This window comes from Malaya genurostris, chromosome 3 (assembly GCF_030247185.1).
Source record: "Malaya genurostris strain Urasoe2022 chromosome 3, Malgen_1.1, whole genome shotgun sequence".
Lineage (NCBI taxonomy): Eukaryota > Metazoa > Arthropoda > Insecta > Diptera > Culicidae > Malaya > Malaya genurostris.
Genome location: NC_080572.1, coordinates 114005195 through 114031241, shown reverse-complemented (window position 1 = coordinate 114031241; position 26047 = coordinate 114005195). Strand labels below are relative to the sequence as shown.

The 26047-nt window shown below is 36.9% G+C and overlaps 2 protein-coding genes across 2 annotated transcripts; one reads left to right on the top strand and one right to left on the bottom strand.

The window, feature by feature from the left end:
• The first annotated feature begins 6571 nt into the window (after window positions 1-6571).
• LOC131433933 (uncharacterized) lies at window positions 6572-25880 on the top strand. Its single transcript, XM_058600553.1, has 7 exons — window positions 6572-9699; window positions 9764-10291; window positions 24326-24451; window positions 24619-24743; window positions 24806-24966; window positions 25025-25230; window positions 25286-25880. Exons 1-7 carry the CDS (start codon window positions 6589-6591, stop codon window positions 25832-25834), a joined length of 4806 nt encoding a protein of 1601 aa, XP_058456536.1. The 5' UTR covers window positions 6572-6588; the 3' UTR covers window positions 25835-25880.
• LOC131439431 (uncharacterized) lies at window positions 16281-17970 on the bottom strand. The gene is made up of 3 exons (XM_058610420.1): window positions 17741-17970; window positions 17217-17638; window positions 16281-17163 (listed from the first exon to the last, which is right to left on the bottom strand). The coding sequence occupies exons 1-3, from the start codon at window positions 17868-17870 to the stop codon at window positions 16447-16449; spliced, it is 1269 nt and encodes a 422-aa protein (XP_058466403.1). The 5' UTR covers window positions 17871-17970; the 3' UTR covers window positions 16281-16446.
• Window positions 25881-26047: the final 167 nt, after the last annotated feature.

The window sequence follows — 26047 nt, the reverse complement described above, 5'->3', positions numbered from 1 at the left end:
TAATTGCTGTTAAGAAGGCCAAAATGGGTTTTGAAGACTTACTGGAAGGCGCCGGACATCCGGCCATATAATAAAGAATTTCGCTGTACCAGCTTAAACCCGCCTGATGGTTTGTTTGTTAGAAGGGTGCGTCTTACTCATTTCAGACCTACAGGGAGAAACGCAAAGCTTCCCCCACGTGACTCAGGTTGGCAATCCACTCCATCATCCAGTCATTCACTTGTAAGATACCCTGATGCACTCCCTGCCCCTCCCCGTTGTCGATATAATTGAGCATAATACAATATAATATAATATAATATAAATTTATAATAAAAATTTAATATAATACAGTACAATATAATATATCACATCCTAATGCAATACAAAACAATATAATATGATATAATTCATTAAACATAACACAATATATCATAATATAATATAATATAACATATATAATATAACATAATTTGTGACTGAAATTTTGGTCTATTGCCAAAATTCCAACCGCATGAAAAGCCCGGCCAAAATGAAAGAAATTCATCAAAATTTAATAACCTCCTCTTTCGACGTAATCCTTGGAACTGAAAGCAGCTGGGATGAAAGTGTTAGAAGCGAAGAAGTTTTTTTAAATAATTTTAACGTATTCCGGCACGACCGAAATTTATCTCTCTGTCAGAAAAAATCTGGAGGTGGAGTCCTCATAGCCATAAACTCTTGCCTTACTTCTGAAGAAATTATTACTCCTAAATATAAAGAATTTGAGCATGTATGGGCCAAAGTCTCAATATTGGGAGAAGAACATATTTACTGCTCTGTCTACTTCCCACCCGAAAATGCGAACAAATTCTCCTTTAAATTATTCTTTCAATCTTTAGACACAATTATTTCGAATATGGAACCTGAAGTAAAGCTTCATATTTTTGGCGACTTCAATCAACGTAATGCGGACTTCATTTCTGACATTGAAAATGAATCAATCTTACTTCCATTCGTAGGAGAAAACGAAACATTGCACTACTTTTTCGACAAAATTTCTAATTTTGGCCTACATCAAGTAAACTCCGTAAAAAATCAACAAAACGCATATTTAGACCTTCTTTTCACAAATTGCACAGAAGACTTTTGTGTGAATGCATCAAACCTGCCATTATGGAAAAATGAAGCATTTCACACCGCAATTGAATATTCATTATTTACACACAATGCATCCCTTCCCTACGACTTGGAATATGAGGAAGTGCCGGAATACAATAAAATTGACTTTGAAGTAGTCAAGTGTAGACTAAGTATAATAAATTGGCGGAACATACTGAGTACAGAAGGAAATGTCGACGTCGAAGTAAACAAATTTTATCACATTATAAACAAAATATTAGCCGAAACTTTGCCTATGAAAAGAAGAAGAAAAAATCATAACAGTAAATTACCTGTATGGTTCAATTCTCAACAAAAACATTTGAAAAATAGGAAACAAAAAGCACACAAAACTTACAAACAAGAAAAAAGTGACGCTCATCTTCAAAATTACTTAAATCTATGCAATCAACTTAAAATATCCATTAACACAGCACACGAAGAATACAACCGCAAAATTGAAAACGAAATAAAGACTTGCCCTAAGAACTTTTTTAACAACACAAAAACTGAACTAAAAAGCAACAGTTTTTTATCTCAAATGCACCTCGACGAACATGTAGGGAAAAATAGCACAGAAATCTGCAATCACTTTGCAAATTTTTTCGAAGAAGTATATTTTTAAAAAATCTTGCTGACGAACTTACACTACCACTACAACTACTTTTTAACCTCTCACTTAATAAATGTACTTTTCCTAGAGCATGGAAATCTTCCTTTCTTGTACCAATATTTAAATCTGGTGCAAAATCTAACATTCGGAACTACCGTGGAATAGCCATTATCTCATGCATTCCAAAATTATTTGAAAAAATTGTAAATGAAAAACTTTTTCATCAACTTAAAAATGTAATAACAAACAAACAACATGGCTTTTTTAAAGGCCGCTCAACTACAACAAATCTCTTAGAATTTATGACATTCACTCTGAATGCAATGGACGCCGGAAACTACGTAGAAACTCTTTACACTGACTTTAGCAAAGCCTTCGACCGTATTGACATACCATTACTTCTACACAAACTACAAAAATATGGCATAAAACATACTCTTCTGGAATGGCTCAAATCATACTTAACGAATCGTGTACAGGTAGTCCGTTTCCAAAACATTCTGTCTGAACCAATTAATGTAACTTCTGGCGTACCTCAGGGTTCTCACTTAGGGCCTCTCCTTTTCATTTTACATATAAACGACATTTCCTTCATACTCAAAAATCTGAAAGTGCTTATATATGCAGACGACATGAAACTCTTCATGGAAATTAAAAATATTAACGACGCTGTAATATTCCAGAACGAAATCTATCTATTCCACATTTGGTGCTGCAAAAGTCTACTCCAACTCAATGTAAAAAAATGTAACTCAATAATTTTCAGTAGGAAAAATGAAACTATACCTATAAACATACATCTAGGAAATCAACTTGTAGAAAAATGTAAAATTGTACGAGATTTAGGCGTAATCTTAGACTCCAAGCTCACATTTGTGGAACACTACAATACCATAATCAATAAAGCTAATAGCATGCTGGGCTTTATTAAACGCTTCAGTCATAACTTTCAGGACCCATACACAATTAAATTATTATACACTACATATGTCAGACCTATTTTGGAATATTGCAGCCTAGTATGGAATCTATACAATATTATTCACGAAGAACGCATCGAATCTATTCAAAAACAATTTCTTTTATATGCACTTCGTAAATTAAACTGGACAGCATTTCCTCTACCATCATATGAAGCACGCTGCATTCTCATCAATATACAAACACTTAAAGAACGCCGCGACTTTGCAATGCTTTATTTTATCAGCGACATTATTTCTCAACGCATTCAATCAGCTCCATTATTATCGCAATTAAATTTTTATATACCTAGCCGTCAATTACGTTCCAGGAAATTATTTTTAGAAAAACAAGCTAGAACAAATTATGCAAAATACAGTCCAGTCAATCGAATAATGCGCCATTACAATCAATACTGCGAACATCTTGACCTTACTATGTCTAAAAATCAAATCAAATCTCAGTTTTGTCGTAGAAATAATGCGTAGTATGTAAGTGAACATTGTAAACAATTTATATGTAGTCTACATTTGCTTGACGAAATAAATAAATAAATAAATAAATTTAATGCAATACAGTATACTACCAAGCTAGTACAAACTTTTTTAAAAAGCTATGTAAAGCATACAAGTGAAAATCCGTTAAAAATCACCGTTGCACACGACTTTGCACGTATGAATGTCTGTTGGATATCTGTTCTCTGTGATATAACATAATATAAAATACTATAATATAATATGACAGAATATAGTATAACATTACACAATATATTCTAACAATATACTATAACATAATACAATTTAACACAATACATATACTTATAATATAATATAATATAATATAATATAATACAATATAATATGATATAATGCAATGCAGTATAATATCCTACAACATAATATAACATAACAGAAGATACTACACTGAAGTCTTTTTTTATGCGAATTTACGTACCGCATAAAAAAAAACCGCATAACTCTGAAAATTCGCATAAAAAAAACGCATAACTCTGAAACTTCGCATAAAAAAAGACTGCAGAAGGGTAAACCGCATAACTCTGAAAATTCGCATAAAAAAACCGCATAACTCTGGAACTTCGCATAAAAAAACCGCATAACTCTGAAAATTCGCATAAAAAAAGCCGCGTAAAAAAACCGCCTAAAAAAAGATCGCATAAAAAAGACCTCAGTGTATATGAAATAATATGCTATGATACAATGTATAACAGTTGATGTCGCAGTGTAAGTTATGCTCTTCTTTAGTCGCAGTACTGCAGGAAATAATCATATATATATATATATATATATATATATATATATATATATATATATATATATATATATATATATATATATATATATATATATATATATATATATATATATATATATATATATATATATATATGTATATATATATATATATATATATAAGATTATAATAATAATATATGATACAATGTAATATAATTCAACTCAATATATAACAAATAATGCAACAAACAATAGAACCACATGTTGTACTATACTATGATAAATATTGCACTTCAGGATGGGCTCCAGACTACAAGTCATTTCGCACCCTATCATTCTGCTACTAACGCCCAGTCGATGCCGTTCTATTGACTAAATTTCATCATAGATGCTCGGAGAAGCAAGAGATACTTGTGAACTTGTGAGGACTTGGTTATCTCACCATTTGACGACCTATGATAATTGTTTAAAAATCCTCTTATAAACAGAAATTCTGAGCTCTGTCTGAAGAACAAATTATTAATTTATAAACAAATTTTCATACCAGCCATGCTTTATGCAGTTCAGAATAAAATTCTGAAAATGATTTTGAATCTTCCTTTCTGGTTTAGTACAAATGTGTTACATATTCACACAAATATAAAACCATTCGATGTAATGTCACATAATATTATAAGCATATTCCGACAAAAATCGATGAAATATTCAATTGAATAGATTCGCTCTCTGTAGGGGTAGATGGGGTAAAACCTAAGGAAATGTGGCTATACCTTAACAAAAGAAAATAAAACGTTAAAGTTACATGTGATTATCTTCTGTCACCATTATTTCTCATATTTTTGAACAAACACTCGCTGAATGCATTAAAAAATACATGAAATGTCTTATTTTTCGAACCTTCGAACATTGTCCTTTTAAATATATGCGGGGCATGACGCCCGGACGTAGAAAATACGAAGAATATACATTTTAAATTACGCGTAGTCACGGGTATCTGAACATAAAGGCAGGCCCGTCAAAACAACGGAGTAAAACACATGACAACAATGGGGCAAAATGCACTCTCATAAAGCTTCTTCTTAATATCTAAAAAAAAATTTAGCATTTTCGTGAAAGAAATATTTACCAGATGTAAGGTTGCTTACTATTATTCTTTAAATTGATAACTAATACATAACGTTTGTTAGCCAATTCTTAAGCATTTTGCTCCACACAACTCAGGTCATTTTGCCCCCAAAAGCATGGGTACGATAATTTTGAAAATTTATCCAAAAAATTTCAAATACATCGTCTGTATTACAACTAATTTTAGAAAAACGAAGGATTGACAAAAAAGTTCGTTGGTTACATAATCAAAATCACTCCAGAAAATTAGTATGGAACGAAGACGAAAAATTACATATACCAGAGACATTATTGATTTTGGTGATTTTTCCAGACATGATTGAACTATTGCTACGAATATTTTATAGTAATCTACTGTCATGAAAGACTTTCTGTTTCATTAATATTTCCGTAAAAAAAATTGATAACTTCTGAGTGAAGCAATAGGTGCATTTTTCCTCGAGGGTGCGTTTTACCCCATCTTCCCTTAATAGTTAGTCAGTTAGTATATTAGTTCCTTTTCCCCATTACACAATACAAGTAGGTTCACAATCTTCTCTACACAAAAATCACGGAATTGCGGAAGCAAATGATATGATAATTGTAATAACCAAATCATGTATATAATAGGGCAGAAAAGTCACCACTTGTGGCTGAACACAATTTAAAACCTAATAATTTAATTTAACTCATATTTCAATAAATATTCATAAAAATATCATATTAGTATTTCGATATTCATTAGTTAATCTACTCAAAAACACTATTTTTATCAAACAATTAGCCTTTAAAAATTACTTTTAAAAATAACATTAAGATGTAATCTCGAATCATAAGAATAGCAATGCAAATTATGCGTCATCACATTAGGGCCATAAAGTAAAAATTCGGGCTCGGGAGGACTGTTATTTCACGGGTCCATATACATGAGAAAAATGTTAAATCTCAATATGGCCACCAATTCTGTAAAATACTAATTTCCTCAGATGCAGTTTTTTTTTATTGTGAAGAATAAAAATAAATTTTAATTTTCGAATTTCCGGGCCCTCTGTAAAAGTCTTGGCCCGCGGGATTTTCCCCTTTTCTCTCTCCCATCTCGGCGGCCCTGATCACAATTAAAATTAAGATAAGTGACGAGTTTTGTAGCACTCTCATAAGATGAACAAAAAGTGGTTAGCCCAAGTTTGGAAATCCTTCAAACGTGCGATGACAGTGAAAACATGGATATCTGCGGGGAGCTGAAACTTTTTGTTGCTTTGTGATGTGTAGTTTCAAAATGATGTCAACAGCGAACGCGAAATTTATCCGGTGAAGTACAAATTGGATTTATAAACTAAGACGAACATTTCGGTTTAGTGCAAGTACCCATTCAAAGCATCACCGCCCCAATGAGAATCTACCACTAGCATGCTGAAGGTTTCCGGACAGCTCTCACGTAGTTCGGTTGCGTTGCTCGTCACAATCAGAATACTAAAAACCGGTATCCAGAGTTTCTCGCACAATTTCATTCACGATAATAGGCGAATCGAGAGAAACAGCATGTTCACGCGTGTAAAGATTTATTTTAGTACACCGGGCGAGATGGCACGAACAAGTAAGCTTGATTTGTCGCACTCATCAAAGCTGCTGGACAGGCTGATCGTCCTTGTGCTCCTTACAATTAAGAGCAATGCGGAGGAAATCAGTTGCCAAGAAGGAGGAATTTGTGTACCGAGCTATCTTTGTGAAAATGGAACCATCAATACGGTTGGCACGGGATTGATCGACATTCGAATTGGTGATGATACGAGCTGTCCAGAATCGTTTGTGTGTTGCTTGACTGCTCGTATAAACGCGGTAGAACCCAGTGATAGCCTGTGTGACGGAGTCTGTGTAGTGCCCAATCAGTGTTTAGATTATTCTAGCGGATTAGGAATCATCAATTTAAGATTCGATGGCACTAAATGCGCAGCTGATAAAATCTGCTGTAAAAACCCATCGAGGTCATGCCAAGGGCTTTGTATTTCCCCAGAACAATGTGCAGATGATGGAAACGAAATGAATTTCGGATTACCTGATGTGAGTTGTCCAGATAATCAAGTTTGCTGCAATACTACAAAATCATCTCTGCCAATCGACTCGATCTGTAAGGGTAGCTGCGTTCCTTCATGGCAGTGTACAAGTACACTATTTACAAAAGGATTAATCAATCTAAGATTCACGGACGGATGTGCAGTCAATGAAGTATGTTGCCCAAGCGCGGATAATCTGGAATGTGATGGAGTTTGTACAGTTAGTGATCAGTGTGATGATGATTCCAGTGAAATTAACTTGCGTGTTGGTGATGGAAAATGTCCAATGAATCAGATATGTTGCAAAAATCCTAAAACTGAGCATAATCAGCCGGCAAAATGCAACGGGGAATGTGTTTTTCCCAATGAATGTCGACATACTAACGTTGCGCCCGGTCTGTTAAATTTGAGGCTCTCAAGCAGTGGTTGTCCGTTTAATCAAATTTGCTGTCCTAATCCGGAAAACTCAAGTCAATGCGATGGAGTATGTGTGCCACATCAACTGTGTGCCCAAATCGAAAATCAATATCAACAAAAAACCATCGACTTAAGATTTTCGGAACAAAGCTGTCCAGTGCATCAAGTTTGTTGTAAGAAAAAAGATTATAAACCAAAATACTCATGTGACGGAGACTGTGTTCCAATGGAAAAGTGTCCGGAGCTAGGATTTATTAATTTGATTGATCTTCGATCTTCAAACTCTGAATGTCCCACGAATCAAGTGTGCTGTAGAAAACCTCAAACTGCACCTTCGTGCGACGGGGTTTGCATAGTTCCGGAAGAGTGCTCGGATCCAGTAACGATAAACAATTACATGAGATACCTGATCGGCAATGACCACTGTTCTGCTGGAACTTTGTGCTGCAAGAATCCTAAACCAAATATTCATAAATTTCTCAGTGCATCATCAACAGGTCTGATAGAACCAGAAAACATCAGATGTATGTGTGTTCCGATTCGACAGTGCTTAGATGTAATAACTGATCAAAACCTGATAAACCTTCGGATCAACAAGTCAAGTTGTCCAAATAATGAGATTTGTTGCAAGAATCCGGCAAAGTCTTCTTCCTGTAAAGGAACATGCACTGCTTTCGATCAATGCAGAGAACAAGTTTTTGATATAAATTTACGAATATCAGACCAAAGCTGCCCGGGCAACCAAGTTTGCTGTAAAGATACCAAAAGTACAGCAATAAGTACTCAACATGAAACTGTCTTCACATGCAACGGGAAATGTGTGTCGCCGCATCAATGTCCCGAGGCAACATATTCAAAAGATATCATTGATCTTCGATTAGATACGGCATCGTGCCCCGCAGGACAAATATGCTGTAGTGAACCAAGTGCTGCAGCGATCTGTGATGGGTATTGCGTTCCTATCAATCAATGCTTAGATCAACCTTTCGGGGAAGTGATCAATCTACGAACATCAAACTTCGGATGTCCAGCGAATGAAATGTGTTGCAAAAACATCAAATCACCATCCTCTGTGGTAATGCAGTACCCTTCCTGCAAAGGAAACTGCGTTTCTTTGGAAAATTGTCCGCATTTTATACAAAGCCATAATCTAATCAATTTAAGATCGACTTCGGATGGGTGTCCAATTGGCCAGGTTTGCTGCCAAGCTGCACACGAGACAAACGTTTGTGATGGAACATGCACTTCATATGAGAATTGTGGAGAATATGAATCTAGTTCTCTAATAATAGATCTACGCGGCCCGAAAGGTCAGTGTTCAAACGGTGATGTTTGCTGCAAAACTCCGAAACAAATCAAAACTGTGCCATCAACTAACGATCTTCCACAGAATTTGCCAAGATGTGAAGGACAATGCGTCTCATATCTGCTTTGCCCAGAATATGCGCTTGATCGATACACTATAAATCTCAGAAATGGTAATGGAAACTGTCCACCCAACGAAATCTGTTGCAAATCCATAAAAGTGGAGGCATCCTGCACAGGGATGTGTGTTCCCAGTGAACAATGCACGGATTCCTTGTTTGAAGTTAACCTTCGCAATGCACAAGATGTTTGTCCGATGGGTGCGATTTGCTGTCAGAGTCCCAAAATTGTCGATCCCGAAGTCACTCCCATAACTAATGTATTGTATCCTTCGACAGCAGTGTGCCGAGGAATGTGTGTTCCTGAAGAATATTGTGCTGATAAGAATGAAATTAACCTCCGTAAGGGCGACAATGGGTGTTCTTTGAACAAAATATGCTGTTCCAATCCGCAATTGTTAGTTCCTTCAATGGATGATTTTTCACTTCCTATGCCTTGGAGCCCGATGATGCCGGAAACCGGTGTGTCCAACATATCGCCAATAGTTCCAGAGAATCAACACTCCGAGTGCATCATAAAGAATGATCTTAGAACATCTTTCATCCGAAAAACAGATGTTCCGTGGTTAGTTTCAGTCTGGAGTCGTCGTCGATATTTGAATGTCGATAGGAATCAATATGAGTGTGTTGGAACTATGTTACGAGCCGATTTGATTCTTACCGCTGCCGACTGTGTTGCTGATCTTAGTCCTGCTCAGATATATGCCCGTATTGGTGATTTCAATCTAAAACCTCTCAATACGCTTTCGAAACGAAGGGTAAAGTCCGATTGCTTAGTTGTAGTGTATACAAAATAAACAATAGCTTCTCTTTCATTTGTAGGAATTCGTAATAGATCGAATAACAATCCATCCAGATTACGATGTGCAATCTGGGTATGCCAACGTGGCCGTACTGCAGATTGGTCAAAATTCGTCCAGCAAGGCTAATGTCTGCCTGTCACAGTTGGCAGATAATTACTCAAATGCTGATTGTTTCCTTATCGGGTGGAACAAAATATCGCTTTCAGTGGAGGACGTGGCGGATGCAATTCCTGAGAAACATTATCTTAAATTGACTCGGAGCAACAATTGCCCAGATGGCGTAATCTGTACAGATCGACAGCGATCTATAGAAAAATGCGAGAATTTTCAAGGTGCTCCGCTCATCTGTTTTGCAATGGGCGGCCGAAGTTGGAAACAGGTTGGACTTGTTTCGAAGATGAGCGGTTGGTGTGATAGTATGGCAGTTCCCAGTATGCTCACCGATATCGGTTCGTATGAAATGTGGATTCAGGAACAAATTTCCCCTAGCTTTCAGCAGATGATGGAAGTTTCGAAACCTTCGAGAGCATATTTACCTGCACTGATGTGATAGTTAAATGATGCGAGAAGAAAAAAACGAAATATTTACGCTTAATATGGTATACCAATCAAAAATGTACAGTCTATATATTATAAACAACCGTCTGTAGAAAATTGTTGTTGTGTTCATTATGTTTCTTCTGTACGATAGCCTAAGGCGTCTAGAGGTACATTCAAATTAAATACGAAGCTATTACGAATGATTGCGTTTCATGCTTGATTGCATACAGTTGATTCAACCTACTGTGGTTTTTGTAAAGTTTGGCCTTTAGTTATGAACCAATGTAATATCACTAATTTAATAGATATATCTCTCATAGATGTTGAATTCGTTCGATTTATTTATTCATTTATATATGTGGAGTTATTCTTAAGGACGGAACTTCGTTTCATGGCCTTCTTCTCTCTGGTTGAAAAGTTTAAAGTAGCATGTATATGTTCAATGTTATGTCTTCAGGTTTCTTTCTAAATATGTTCCTGCATATAAAGCATTTTGCCGAATCGTTCGTTCGATTCCATTCACCAAGTTTTGCATAGCTTTCTTAGTCATTTTCCTCGCTCTAGAATGCAAGTTAACCGTGAGCAGCATCTCGTTGACAACTGTCTCTCTCGCCTTCATAAGATTCCGCTTGACGATGGTTTTCCTTGGCATTTTTTCTCCAATGGCTAGATGCTCAACTAACGAAAACTGAAAGAAGTCCTTAATCAGAGGTTCTATGTTGAAAAGTTTTTATACTCAGTCTTCGTTGCCCTCAACAGGTATGGTACGACTAATCCACGAGAAATGCATCGAGCATGCCTACTTGCAAATAGTACTCTAGATGTATCTCTCTTATCTGAGCTCATTGCTCGGAATATTTGTGATGTCACAGTCAGTCTGACTATTGATGGGATGCACAGGATAATTGTCAATTGTTAGTCATATATACCGCATAATCAACCTTTGTCGAGTGATGTTTTCAAAAAGGTTGTATCATACTGCTGCAAAAGTGGTTTACCACTTATAGTCGCTAGTGACGTAAAAGCTCGCCATATCATTTGGGAAAGCTCAGATTTAAACTGATGGAATTTGCTAGTAATGCAAACCTGCACATAGTCAATACGGGTAGTCCTCGAACTTATGCGAGATCTTGAAGAGAGGAGGTTTCGGACGTAGCTCTCTGCTTCGACAGAATTTTGCATGAGTTGGTTGGTTGTCTCGACAAACTCATTCATAGTTGCAGCAGATGTTTGTCAACTTCGACTTGTGCGAGCTAATTGTGCAACTTCTTGGTGAAATGCTGAACTTGCTAGATTATGAAAACTCTGAAGAAGAGCTTGGAAATACCGACGCATTCGTGTCGGCTCGGAATGTAAAGAAAAGCCTTGGCATTACATTCTTTCTGTGGAAATTGGTCTTTCTTTTTCAATAGACTTTGCGGCGGATTCTTAGCGTACAAAATCATTGCATAACTAGTACTACGATCCTACTAAAATTAATAATTCTTCATGTCGGCTCCAAGGGATTACAAAAATGATTTCCGATCGTTTGTGTGAAGTTGTTGGAAAAGCCTTTGCACGAATGTCTCTAATTTTAACGAAGTTAGCAGATGAAATAAGCTTCGGCATCGAAGGACTTTCATCCTTCAGATGGTGAGTACTTGTCTGATGAAGGTATCACTATCTTTTTAACACTCAGTTTCCAGGATGTATAGAGCTATCACCGACAGCTGTTTCTGAGACTTTTTCGGATAGTTACGATTCTTGGGCACTTGCTCGAAGAATAGTGACGATTGAATCGGTCAAATGGGCAGTTGAGAGTTTTGTTCGGAACAAGTCTCCTGGAAAGGATGGAATTTTCCCAGTGCTACTGCAGAAAGGATAAGAACATTTCAAACATGTTTTGAAGAAAATTCTTACTTTTAGTCTTGTGACAGGATGTTTTCCAATAGTTCGAGAGGAAATAATTGACATATTTATTCCCAAAGGCGTTCGCGACACGTATGAGAAAGCAAAAGGTTTCATGCCTATCATTCTTCATAAAATAGTGGGACGTATAGTCGATCACTATATCAGGAATGTTAATTTGAGCGTACATCCACTACATGAATTGCTTTGTATCATTCTATTCATATATTTTGGCTCCTGCAGATCCTTGCCGGTTCAATGCATAGGACGCTGGTTTTACAAGCGGTATGTTCGTATGTGCAAGCCCAGAGCTGGCAGGATTCTTAGTGTCAGTAGGATCGTAGTACTAGCCCTGCACAAAAGGAATGTAATGCCAAGACTTTTACTTTGCTTAGATCGTTCAGCATCCTTTTGAGGATGTGGAACGATTTGTTTTTTTTTATTTATTTATTTGAATGAACAGACATAATTTAGTCCAAATGATTGTTTCTTAGTATATTTAAGAAATTCGATCGTATGGCACGGCGTGGAAGATGGAAATCAAATCCCGATGAAACTCTGTTGAAGATCCGCTGCAGTTCTGTAATAGCACCGTTAGTTTCATAATTAGTGCGACGAAATGACAAGCGAAGGAACAAACTGTTACGAAGAACACGCGAACGAACGTTTAAGTTGATTTCGCTAAGAAGTGCGGCTCAATCGACTCTATCAGTTAAAATATCAGATATTGCCATTGGTGTGCGCAGTGCAAAGCAAATAAATCTGCGTTGTATCGATTTCATCCGATTGACACCATTGAGGTAGTAAGGGTTCCATACCACTGAGCAATATTCAAGAATAGAGCGAACCAGCGAACAGTACATAGTTTTTAGGCAATATATATCATTAAATAAATTTTTTGTTCTCCGTATTACAAATCCTAAGCATCGGGAAGCTTTTGCAAAAATGTAGCTAACATGTTGCTTAAATGTCAGTTGCTTGTCAAGGAAAATGCCAAGATCTTTCACAGATGTCGTCCTTTCAATTGTAGTATCACCAATGCGATAGTCAAATCGAACAGGATTTTTCGTTCGTGTGATAACATTCACACGAACGAAAAATCCTGTTCGAACATTTCTGGAGACTTAGAATCATTCGCTTGATCTCACACTAGTCAGCAAAAATTAACAGTTGGTGTTGCAGAAATACGGCATCATCTATTTTACGGATTATGTTGTACATTTTAAGATCATCAGCAAATGAAAGCCGCGGCCCTTCCAGGACAAAACTCACATCGTTAAAATATCAGTGGTCTTAGATGACTGCCTTGTGGAATTCCGGAAGAAGCGCAAAACTCACCAGATACACAATCACCGATTCTTACGGCAAGACGTCGGTTTTTGTTGGTTTTGTGGTATTTTTCCACATCACGCCCTTTACAGTTTTTTTTATTCTTTTCTTCCCATTAGGAAAACGATGAGAAGTCACGGCAAGGCAGAGATCTCCAAATAACTAGTGGAACGTAAGCATGGGACATGCTGTTCCATCGGTGGTGATCGACGACTTTCGTTGTACACGGCCGTCTCACCCCAAATCATCTATAAAGTTATTCAACGATGAGTCCTGGTTCGTTGGAGCCAGAACAAGATTTTTTCATGTGAAGAATATATGCACTGAGTACCACATTTTAGGAAAAATTATGAATTCAATGTGTTGGTTTTAGGTGATCGTATTGAAAGAGAAAATTCTATTGTTGATTTTGAAAATTAAAAAATAAGTAACGAAATAGCCATTTTATTATTACATTATTCTAGAAACCGCATATCTGAAAATTCAGTTGACACTCCGTCTATTGTGTCTATAGATTCAGAAGACCACTGAAAGAATTGCAATGCAGCAGGAGGTTCGATTGGGCATATTGTTGTTGGGTGCTCAGTGTCAGGTATGTCGGTATGATTATCAAGAGGTCATTTAGACGAATATAACTTCGCCGAAATCCGTTTCGCCGAAAAGGTCATTTCGACGGATGGGTGATTTCGCCAAAAAGATTATTTCGCCGAACGTCATTTTGCTCAAAAGGCTATTTCACCGAATCGTATGTATGTATTAATAACGTGTTCACGCCTGTTGAGTTTACCTAAATTAATGTAATGATGCTCAGAATGTAATTTCCTGAAAAACTAGTTGACTATTAATTGTTAAGCATTCAAACATTTGTTTGGTATATCTACCAAGCGTGGTACTTTTCCGACAGCTGAGAGAAAATGATGAAATGTTCGTTCGTTTAGTTCGCGTGCTGTCTGACCTGGCTACCGCTCGTTCGGATCTAACAAAGGCAACGAAATCTAGTTACGAGTAGACTGGGCAATCGTGGCGGTTACTTGAAGTCGCAGTGGTGGGTAGTAAAACAATCGTTCTCATTTAAGAAAACGCTAGACTTGAATGCAATACATACTGCAATAACTGCTTCGGTGAAACGATATTTGACGATTTTGGTTTCGGTAAAATGACCCGTTCCCGTTATCACATTGATATTGTTAATATTGAATAAAAACAACTTGCATTTAAGGGCAATTTATAATTTTAGGCAAACAGCTATTGATGCAAAACGTAGAAATAGTTTTCTTGTTGCGAAAATGTACAAGCGAAATATCAATTTATTTTTTCCTAGAAGATTTACTAGTTAACAGTTACGGTGAAAACTACAGGGTCCGGCACTCGAAGTGTAACCAATTAAAAAGGCCATAAATTCAGTTTGGAAAATTACTTTTACTTAATACAAAGTACAAAATGTGTAAAAATAATACAAAATTCAGATTCAATTCACTTTTGCTCGATATGACCACATTTTGCCTTGACTTGATGACTTGAGAGAGCGAAGGAGTTGTTTCGTTTGGCCGAAAGCGGTCAATTTCCGAACATTGTATTTTCTGACGAGAAAATTTTCCAATTGAGCAATTCGTAAACTCTCAAAACGATAGGGTTTACTTGACCGACCGTTCATACGAGAATTTGAGTCTTCGATTGACCACCAGGAGGCAGCACCCGCAACAGATAATGGTTTGGGCCGCTGTAACCGCAGATGGGCGCTCTCCAATCGTTTTCATCGAGCCTGGCGTCAAGGTAAATGCGACATATTATCGGGAAAGTATTCTGGAGGTTGCTTTGAAGCCGTGGGCAAGCAAACATCTCGGTGGCAGACCATGGACGTTTCAGCAGGACTCGGCACCGTCTCACAAAGCTCGAGTGAACCAAGAATGGCTGAAAAACAACGTTTCGAACTTCATCACGTCCACACAATGGCTCTCGAATTCACCAGATGCGAATCCAATGGATTATTCTCTTTGGGCCATTTTGGAGAGCAAAGTCCGAACTAAAAGATACACCAGTCTCGAGGCGCTGAAAAAAGTTATTGTCCGCGAGTGGGCCAAAATACCTGCAAGTCACATTCGGCCAAACGAAGCAACTCCTTCGCTCTCTCAAGTCATCAAGTCAAGGCAAAAGGTGGTCATATCGAGCAAAAGTGAATTGATTCTGAATGTTGTATTATTTTTACACATTTTGTACTTTGAATTAAGTAAAAGTAATTTTCCAAACTGAATTTATGGCCTTTTTAATTGGTTACACTTCGAGTGCCGGACCCTGTACTTTTGCGATTTTTAACAATGGCTGTTTTTTAAGATCATAAGTAGAAGCTTAAAGCTCAGCCGGATAGATTGGATAATGTATCTTATCAGCTACAGTTTCTACAATAATTCATTATTCAATAGCGGAAAAAGTTGAAGCTGCATAGCAACCAAAATGTGGTGAATCAAAGAACTATTCAATAGTGCAAAGCGATTCTTAAATAATAATGACTGAGACATCAAAGTGGACCTACGAGATTGCGCATGCCGGCTAAGGGAATCCACCGATTCATATTATTTTTATCATATTTTTTCTACATTCATTGGGAAAAATTGAGATGTTTAGGTCACGTTGCGAATCAGAAAACCTTAGTATCATAGTGATTGCGATGATATCAGCCATCAGTTCAATCTGCTGCAAGAAATGCATTAACCGTCACACCGCACTTATCTGCAGATACTGAAAATGATCCAATTCATGCCAATAATAGTTAAACTCAAAAGTTAACTAAACAAGACAAATGTATTATGATAATTTAAAAATACAAATACAAAAACACAATCTACAAAACACACTACACAAAATCTCTGCTGCTGTTTGTCACATATTGTAGGTTAGTTAGTAAGGTCCTGTTGTACAATTAATAAAAATAAATAGTAAATCACACGTTCATTCTTTAACTTTCTTAATGCAGAAGAAACTGGCCAGCCTGTTTTTCTTCTTTCGTTTTTTCTCTTTCTTAATAGCGCACTCTTTGCAAATTTGAACATAATCTTGAGTAGGAGATTCACATATTCCTGCGGTTTTAGGAGATAGTTGTCCTGCATCGGATAATTGCATTAAATTTGGGCCAGCTGGATGGGATGCTGAATCCGGACTAACGTTTTCATTAACTTCATTCACTTCCGGTTCATCCGGTTCCGGTTCCAATGGAAACTGAAGCGCTCGCTTGACCCTGGTTCCCGTGGATGTCGCAGGTGCAGCATTGAAACTTCCATCCAATAGCCCTTCAAAGCTGTCGTCACTGCAAAAAGCATTGATGTTGAACACCGTACATACACCTGGGCTGGTCTGCGTGCCAACTGATGTGAAAATTCTGCTCAATGACGGATTTCGATATCGTAAATATGCCTCTAGTACTGTATGTTTTTCCCGCTCGTTCTCCAATTTGCGTTCATGCTGGCGTTCTCGATCTTTGTCCCTCGTGGAATGCTCCAAACGCATAGTCTCGATCTTTCGTTGCAATGCACCTATTTTTAAGACGCTATCCTCTCTCTGCCTTTCACTGAAATTTAAATGTCGTTTCCAGCATTCCAACTCTTCAGTTTTTTCTTTTAGCAACGATCGTAACTTGTCAATGTTGGTTTCCTGATTAATTTCATCGATCTGCAATAGGAAAACTTTAGTTATCTCGCGGTGTACTCTCAGCTGTAAATTACCTCTTCCGAAGGACACTCGAGACTGTAATCCGGCATAGATTTGTGCCGCAAAAGCGGTTTGCGGTCCAAATTTTTGGTCGTTTCATCGATAAATTGCTTCACTTTACTTTTTACGTGACCATACTTTTGTCTCTTCAATAAATTGGATGGCATCTGATTAGTGTTGTGATTTACAAGATTTTCCAGTGATTTAGATTTTTGTTGGTGTACTGAAGATTTACCGGACGGTTTCGGAACCATTTTCTTTGTATCTTTCATCGCTTTAGCACGTTTGTTGGTAGAGGACTGATATTTGATTGTTGGATTACTGCAACCGCTTGAGGCGCTACCATTTTCGTTCTCTGTAGAAAAGCTATAGTTTCCACTGGATGTGTTGGACCCAGAAGTGTGCGAAATGACTTCGGAAGATCGTATCTCTGCAGCTAATGAATTTACAAAAATTAGGACCATAAAACGAGCAACAAACATTGAAAATTAATATCTTTTTCATGATTTCAAGAATGAACAACCGAGTCATTACTTACCAGTAACAACGCTTGTTTTATCCGCTTGCAGGATTTGTGGTGGGCTGATGGGAATATCATCATCTAGCTGGTCAAATTCTATTAACAGATTTGTCGGGAATGTTTCATCAGTCAATTGTTGATAAGACATTTTGCACTAATTTCTAACACTTTCACGATGCCATAACCCAAGTCAATCACAATATGACGATAGACGAACAGCTCTGTCAGTCCTATTGTCAGTTAATACGATTGTGGCTTATCTAGATGAAACAATGGCTTCTGATTTCCTGCCGAAACAGATTGAACACGAGCAAACGCGGTTCGTCCTTTGATAACGATACGAAAATGAATTTTCACATCGGTAGTTATATTTTCTTTTTCAGTGTTTCTTATATCGGTAATATAGACATATCTATGTTTAAAATGAAAAAAAAATATTACTGCAAATCAGAGCTTAAAATTGTCACGCATTCTCAATGAAAGAATCCAATCCAACAGCCTCATTTTCGATATTTTACTGTCTCATTCGTAAATGACCGACACCAGAAGAAACGAAGAGAGACGAAGCATTTTCGTGTCTCCACTTGAAAAAATGATAGAGAATAATTACCAACGTCACTCTTTCCTCTATGACAAGACGAAACCAAACTAACGTCTTCAGCTTCGGGGAGTATCAGCAGAATTCCAATTCTCATTCTTTCATCGATGTATTGAAAATCTGTGACGCTTGGTTATAAATAGTGATTAAAATATGACAAATTGAAATAATTACATACCAGAACCTCTTTGGAAAAAAAAACTACTACAAATTCGAGCACCAACAGGTTCTGTCATTTTCGATTCTCACAGTTTCAGTTGAATATCGACACTGCATACTACGGGATTTTCACTGAAAACAAATGAAAGAAAAAACACAATTTTGATACTACTCTCGCGCTTATGTCATTGACTGGACATAGATTTCGTTCTCATAGTTAGCAAGTAATTTCTCGCCATTTTCGTCTATTTTGAGTCATTGAAAATGACTTTTATTAACTCTGCTGCAAATACATTTTTCTGAAATAATTTTCTAATGTCACGAATTGAACCAAAATTCGATAATATTGGTTCAAGTGATTCGTTTTGTTCAATATTTGGAAGCTGGATCTGGTGTTGCTTGTTTCAATATTTCTAACAAAATCTGAGTAAAATTTAAATTTAAACTTTTAAACTCAGGTTTCATGACATTTTTGATTTTAGTGAGCCTAACAATATATTTTGATTAAGAATAAGTACTTTAGTATTTGTGTATATAAATTCAATCGAAGGCCAAATACAATTACAAACATATGGTAATCTCGTGGTGCTAGATCCGGACTATATGGTGGTTGCTTCGTATCTTCTCAACTAAACTCTCGGGTGCTTCTGATTAGTCACTATAGACCATTTATATTATGAATACTAATAACCACTCCGATTCTGTATTTCATTCCAAGCGGAATACTTCGATCGAAATTTTGCAATCATTCATCACATTACATTCGACCGAAATATTCCGATTCGATCGATAGTAGAGGTGAATGTTACTATTTTTTCCACTCGAAATTTCAGGTGGATAATAACTCACTTTTTCCACCGGCCCTGTTTTAAATACACATACAGATCTGTTGTTATCTCGAAATACTTTTTAGGTCAACTCTATGATACTTAGAAAATTTTCGATCTTTTTCAAAACAAAAAACCTGTTTCAATCCACCTAGTGGTGTAATGATGCCTTTCTCATATCAATCCTACTATCCTATATAATACTGTGGTATTCTTCAAAATATTTTTCTTCAATTCTTAAAAGAATAACCGGAATCGGTTTGTTCGACCGTCTACTGATAAAAACTATCAATTGGAGAAGATTTGAGGTCGATTTAGAAAACATTTTACGGTTGTTCGCTCCTTTCAGTGATGGTATAAAACTTTTTACATACTTTACCCTATATTTCCGGATACGGAAGTCGCATCCCTGTCATTTGAACCTAAGTTTGTGAAAATCGGTCGCGCCATCTATGAAAAAAATTAGAAAACATATTTTCATGTTTTTGCACATTTTACCCTATAGCTCCGGAACCGGAAGTCGGATCCATATAATATTCAGGAATTTTGTATGGGACCACAAGACCTTTTATTTGAATCTAAGTTAGTAAAAATCGGTTCAGCCACCTCCGAGAAAAGTTAGGGCAAAAAAACGTTACATACACACATACGCACACACACATACACACAGACATTTTGCGTACTCGATGAACCCTCCGGGCCTCGGTTTGAAAGTCGGTTTTCACAGTGATTGCATAACCTTTCTATATGAAAAAGGCAAAAATGTTTTATATTACACAGATTTCTACTTTTCATACATTTCTAAGAGATTTGGAGATCAAAATAAAAAAATTCCATTTCGGAAATCTAAGTTCCAAAGTCGATTTTTTGGGATTATACCAGATCTGAACGTTTCATGCATTTTTAAGACATTTGGCATTAAAATTTTTTTTTTCAATTTCAAAGTCCCCAGCTCGATTTTAATTTTTTTGAGGTTACACCAGATCTGGACTTTGAATGTATTTCTAAGATATTTGGAAGAAAATCTCTTTAGTTTTGTGTTTTTTTTATGCGGAATTCCAAAGTTACGCAGATTTACGGAGCTGCGCGGTTTTTTACGCAAATTTTCGAAGATACGCGGTTTCTGCGCGGCTTTTTTACGCGATATGTATCCCCCACGTAAGAAGATATTGTAATTAATTCGTAACGGTTCACGAAAGATGGGGTTAGCCAACTATTCATACTCTCACATACACAAATAAATATTCTTCTGGAAGCCACTGTCTTGCTACAAATTCATTGCAAGACTTGATAAGCTAACATACTTAAAAGGAGTTCAAGAAATTATTTAGTTTTCATTGAACGCATAATATCTCAAAAGTATTGTGTCGAATATTCATGTCATACTCATGTCATATAAATTTCAATCCAAGTATAAATGTCCTTGTACTTAAACTGTATATTTTGTCAGAATTGGGTTCAATACTAGCGGTTTTTGCCTTTCTCATAAAGAAAGGTTATGCAATCACTTGAAAAACCGACTAGTGAAAATTGAAAATCGACTCAGTTCATCGAGCTGAGCAATGTCTGTGTGTGTGTATGTATGTGTGTGTGTATGTGTCAAATAATCTAGGTTTTCTCGGAGATGGCTGAGCCGATTTTGACAAACTTAGATTCAAATGAAAGGTCTCGTGGTCCCATACGGAATTCCTAAATTTTATCCGGATCCGACTTCCGGATCCGACTTCCGGTTCCGGAATTATAGGGTAAAGTGTGTTCAATATTGTACACCGTCACTTAAACCGGCGAAACAAAACGTGTAAAAAAATTTCTAAACTGGTCTCAAAACTACACAAATCGATAGTAGTTATCCGTAGGCAACTAAACAAACCGATTCCGGCTATCCTGGTTCCCGGTATCCGGTTCCGGAAGTACCGGAAATAGTGGTCAAATATACCAAAATGGATCTCACTCACTTTTCTCAGCAATGGTTTGACCGATTTCCACAAACTAAGATTCAAATGAAAGGTCTTCCGATCCCATACGGAATTCCCGAATTTCATTCGGATCCGACTTCCGGTTCCGGAGTTATAGGGTAAAGTGTGTTCAATATTGTACACCGTCACTTAAACCGGCGAAACAAAACATGTAAAAAAATTCCTAAACTGGCCTCAAAACTACACAAATCGATAGTCATTATCAGTAGGCAACTAAACAAACCAATTCCGGCTATCCTGGTTCCCGGTATCCGGTTCCGGAAGTACCGGAAATAGTGGTCATATATACCAAAATGGATCTCACTCACTTTTCTCAGCGATGGTTTGACCGATTTTCACAAACTTAGATTCAAATGAAAGGTCTTGTGGTCTCATACGGAATTCCTGAATTTCATCAGGATCCGACTTCCGGTTCCGGAGTTATAGGGTAAAGTGTGTTCAATATTGTACACAGTCCCTTAAACCGGCGAAACAAAACGCGTAAAAAATTTTCGAAACTGGTCTCAAAACTACACCAATCGATAGTCATTATCAGTAGGCAACTAAACAAACCAATTCCGGCTATCCTGGTTCCCGGTATCCGGTTCCGGAAGTACCGGAAATAGTGGTCATATATACCAACATGGATCTCACTCACTTTTCTCAGCGATGGTTTGACCGATTTCCACAAACTTAGATTCAAAAGAAAGGTCTTCAGATCCCATACCGAATTCCTGAATTTCATCCGGATCCGATTTCCGGTTCCGGAGTTATAGGGTAAAGTGTGTTCAATATTGTACATCGTCACTTAAAATATTTTCGGATGCAACAAATATTTAAATCGTAATGCAGAGTGCGTACTAGTAGAGTTTGTGTGTCATGTTAGTTGGTGGCTGTACTAACCGTCTTTGATTATACAGGTTCTCGGGTTCCGGTCCTGGAAGTGCATATAATAGTGAACCCACTTCGTTTTCTTAAGGATGACATACGCAATCAAAGCACTGTTTTATTCTGTATTTTATGCACAAACAATCTATTGGTTTCTTTCAAAAATTGAAAATAAATTTTTTGAATAGAATACCACAATATTATATGTACATGAGAAAGGCATCATTACACCACTAGGTGGATTAAAACAGGTTTTTAATTGTTAATAATTTTTATTTCAAGTCGCAAATTTACCGATTTTCATCACAAAAATCGAGGTTCGCTTCAAAACGTCCCAAAAAAGTGCGAAAATGAAATTACCTGGGGAAAACAATTATCTAACTAATAAATTTTATTATTTTGATTTCAAATGATCCAGCGGAAAGTTATGAGGAACATTGCATTTCTACTTTTTTCTGAGACACAACCGAATAGTTATTGCCAATACTGTATTTTTAAGATTTAGAGATGATCTGAATCCGTGGATGCACTCAATTTTCCCTAAAATATCGACAAAAGCTGGAGGGGGATGAACGTGAGTCGTGATTTCATTCGTGTGATGTCCAGACTGATGTCCAATCACTACACGTTAGATGCACATCTCCTTCGAATTGGGCTTTCCGAGACTAATCATTGTCCTTGTGGCGAAAGTTATCGCGATATTGATCATGTCGTTTGGCCATGCGTGGAGTATCGTGATGATCTCAACAAATAAATTCCTTGCGTACTCAAGGTAGACTATTCAATGTCCTAGTTCGCGACATTCTTGCTTTTCGTGACATGAAACTTCTTTATCGATTCATTAAGTCCATTGGAATTCCAAATTCAATGTTTATTTTATGTTAGACTTCTTCCTTTTCCATGAGTTTAACCAATAGACAGCTATCTTACAATGAATAAATGTGATGAACTGATACAAACAAACCTGAAATAGTTATAAGATCAGGTGCAAAATAAAAATATAATTTATAAAAGCAAACCGCTTGATAAAAACAGTGTTTAGATTAACTATAGTATACTGACATACTTATATGATATTCGAAATGTATTAGGTTTAAAGTACTGTGTTTTGTGGTTGCTACGGCGAAGAAAAACTTATGTATATTGCCTTATGAAATAAACGTATTTATGAAAAAAACTATAGAAAAATATCAAAAATCTTGGACAAAAACAATTATATCGTTTACAGAGAATCCTGGCTGGAGAAAACTCTCGTAAGCTCGTAGTTTCTTCATGCAGTCTAACTAAGTAACTGTAATTTGTTTCAAGTTGACTAATAATGCATCATTAAATGAAGAAAAATACATTTTGGAGAAAAATAATAGCGAATTTGTTTTATTCAAAATTTAAACTATCCAGATTTTGTCGCGAACAAGCCTTAAATAGAGCATCGCAGACCATGCAAGCCTACATTGAAGAACAAATACTACACGATTAGCAAACTACACAACTTGAAATTTAATTATATAAAATTTGAAAAAAAAGAACGATTGTGACTTGAACCTAGAATCATTAGATCACACACAGTCCTTACCATACCATCCATGTTTTTCATATAAAGAGATGTGAGTTGTAAAACCTGTTTTAATCCACCTAGTAGTGTAACGATACTTTTCTCTTGTTACTCTTATTTTCACAAACATTACTTCCACAAGGAACGTTTCAACGAATCTTGTATAAAAACATGAAAATTTATTTGGGCATAAATACTATCATATCCTTTTCATTTAAACAGTTTAAAGTCAAATTAAGAAGAGCTTTTAATAACGGTTTAAAATTTTAAACACACTGTCTCCAGCAGTTTCAGGCAGGAAGTCGCTAGTGGACAAAATTCAATAACAGTTTATTCATCAGTGTCTAAATTTGTGAAAATCGGTCCAGAAACATTTTTATGTGAATGAATACTAACATCTTTCGCTCAAATATTACATCAGATCGATAATATCGTGAACGCAAAATTTTCGCCGAATTCCCTTGCGATTTTCATAACGCCTACTAACTCATCTTGAGAAGAAGCGACCCGTCAAATACTGTCCTGTATAAGAAAACCAGTTTATCGCGATGAGTCGTATATCCCCATGTCGCTACGACAGTGGTCCGGTAACAGGAACGCATATAGCTTCAGCCGATTTGTTGACGCCATCGGCTAGTTAGTGATTTACTTCCAGCCAAGATCAGCGCACGTTCGAGCGTTGGGATGAACAAATCGTTGTTGATAGTGGCACTCGTGTTTTTAATCCGAGAATCATTCACTCGTGGTCAGGTATGTACGGCATGGATGATGAGTTTTTTGCTCTGGTGTTGATCAGAGACATAGGTTAATATGCCATGTTTTCAAAGCTTATCGAGCTTTTGTTTTTAGAGCTATTCTTTATTTTGTTAGTAATTTGTTCTTTTCGTGAACTTATCAGTTTATTTTTCTAACTCTAGGAATGCATAGGAAGATGCGTAAAAAAAGATGAATGTAGGGTTGCGGGCAGCACTGATGTAGTAGTAGTTCCTACTTTACCCATTACACCAGCAGGATCTATCGATGGGGATTTTATTGACCTCAGGTGAGTACTAATGCGTTTCACTTATGAGTCAAGCAAGAATCACCGTTAATATTATCTATCAGGTTGGATGTCGGCTGCGATCGATTGGAAACTTGTTGTAATGAGCACGATATTATTCCCAGTGTGCCCAAAGATCAAAGTTCTTTTGACCAATGTGGTGTTCGAAATTTGAATGGTATCGGCTACAGACTGGTAGGACATAAGGCGGGTGTTTCCGAATATGGTAACATAACGTTTCATCATAGGAAAAACTGTTCTTTTATTTGACAACTGGTTTTTAGGTGAATTCCCGTGGACGCTGATGGTGTTGAGATCACAAATGGTAGTCGATATAATCAAAGAAGTGTACGTATGTGGAGCTTCATTGATTGCTCCTAATCTTGCACTAACAGCAGCGCATTGTGTGGCAAATTATAAAACCGAAAAGTACTACGTGAGAGCGGGTGAATGGGACACAAATACGGATAAAGAACTTTTTGCAACGCAGGTATGACACCAATGTTTTCAACTGTCACGAAGTTTACTCATGAAATTATTTACAGACACGTGATATATCAATTGTTATTATACACGAACACTACAACAAACATCATCACAACAACATTGCCCTTCTTAAGTTCGATGAACCTTTCATCGCCGATAAAAATATTCAAACTATTTGTCTTCCACCTGCAAATGCGAATTTCAATGGCCATGAATGTTTCACTGGTGCTTGGGGAAAGGATAAATTTGAACAAGGAAAGCTGCAAAACATTCTCAGAAGGGTTGAAGTACCGGTCGTTCCTCACGAGGAATGTCAGAATGCGTTCAGGTCCACTCGATTGGGACCACACTTCGTGTTGGACAATAGTTATATGTGCGCTGGAGGAGAAGAAAACGTAGACGTTTGTACTGGGGATGGCGGTGCTCCGCTTGCCTGTGCTATACCAGAGGACAGCTCGCGATACTACCAGACAGGAATCGTTGCCTGGGGTATTGGATGCGGACAGAAAGGAATCCCAGGTGCTTATACAGATGTAGTTAGGTTCGTTCCGTGGATTCATAGTAAGATGGACGCTTTAGGTGTGAACAGGAAGACTTCTACTTTTTAGAAGCATCTTTTGTCGTGATTTATTAAAAGAATGTATTTATTCAAAATGTTGTATTTTTCTCTGGGCAGAAAAAACCTTTACAATTGATTAGAGGCAGTCCGGTCTCAGGGTTTGTCTGTATCCTTACCTCGTGGATAAGAATGCACACCAGCGATATATATGGGTTCAACATTCAGACTATGTTAAATTTGACAGACGTTGTCCGTGAAATAT

Excerpts from the sequence above, each read along its gene's own strand:
- LOC131433933 (XM_058600553.1), top strand. The coding sequence starts at position 6,589 with ATGTTCACGCGTGTAAAGATTTATTTTAGTACACCGGGCGAGATGGCA. Across the intron at positions 24,452-24,618 it reads AATCATTCACTCGTGGTCAG|GAATGCATAGGAAGATGCGT; the intron begins GTATGTACGGCA and ends TTCTAACTCTAG. Across the intron at positions 24,967-25,024 it reads GGCGGGTGTTTCCGAATATG|GTGAATTCCCGTGGACGCTG; the intron begins GTAACATAACGT and ends ACTGGTTTTTAG.
- LOC131439431 (XM_058610420.1), bottom strand. The coding sequence starts at position 17,870 with ATGTCTTATCAACAATTGACTGATGAAACATTCCCGACAAATCTGTTA. Across the intron at positions 17,639-17,740 it reads TAAAACAAGCGTTGTTACTG|CTGCAGAGATACGATCTTCC; the intron begins GTAAGTAATGAC and ends TAAATTCATTAG. Across the intron at positions 17,164-17,216 it reads TCGAGTGTCCTTCGGAAGAG|ATCGATGAAATTAATCAGGA; the intron begins GTAATTTACAGC and ends TTCCTATTGCAG.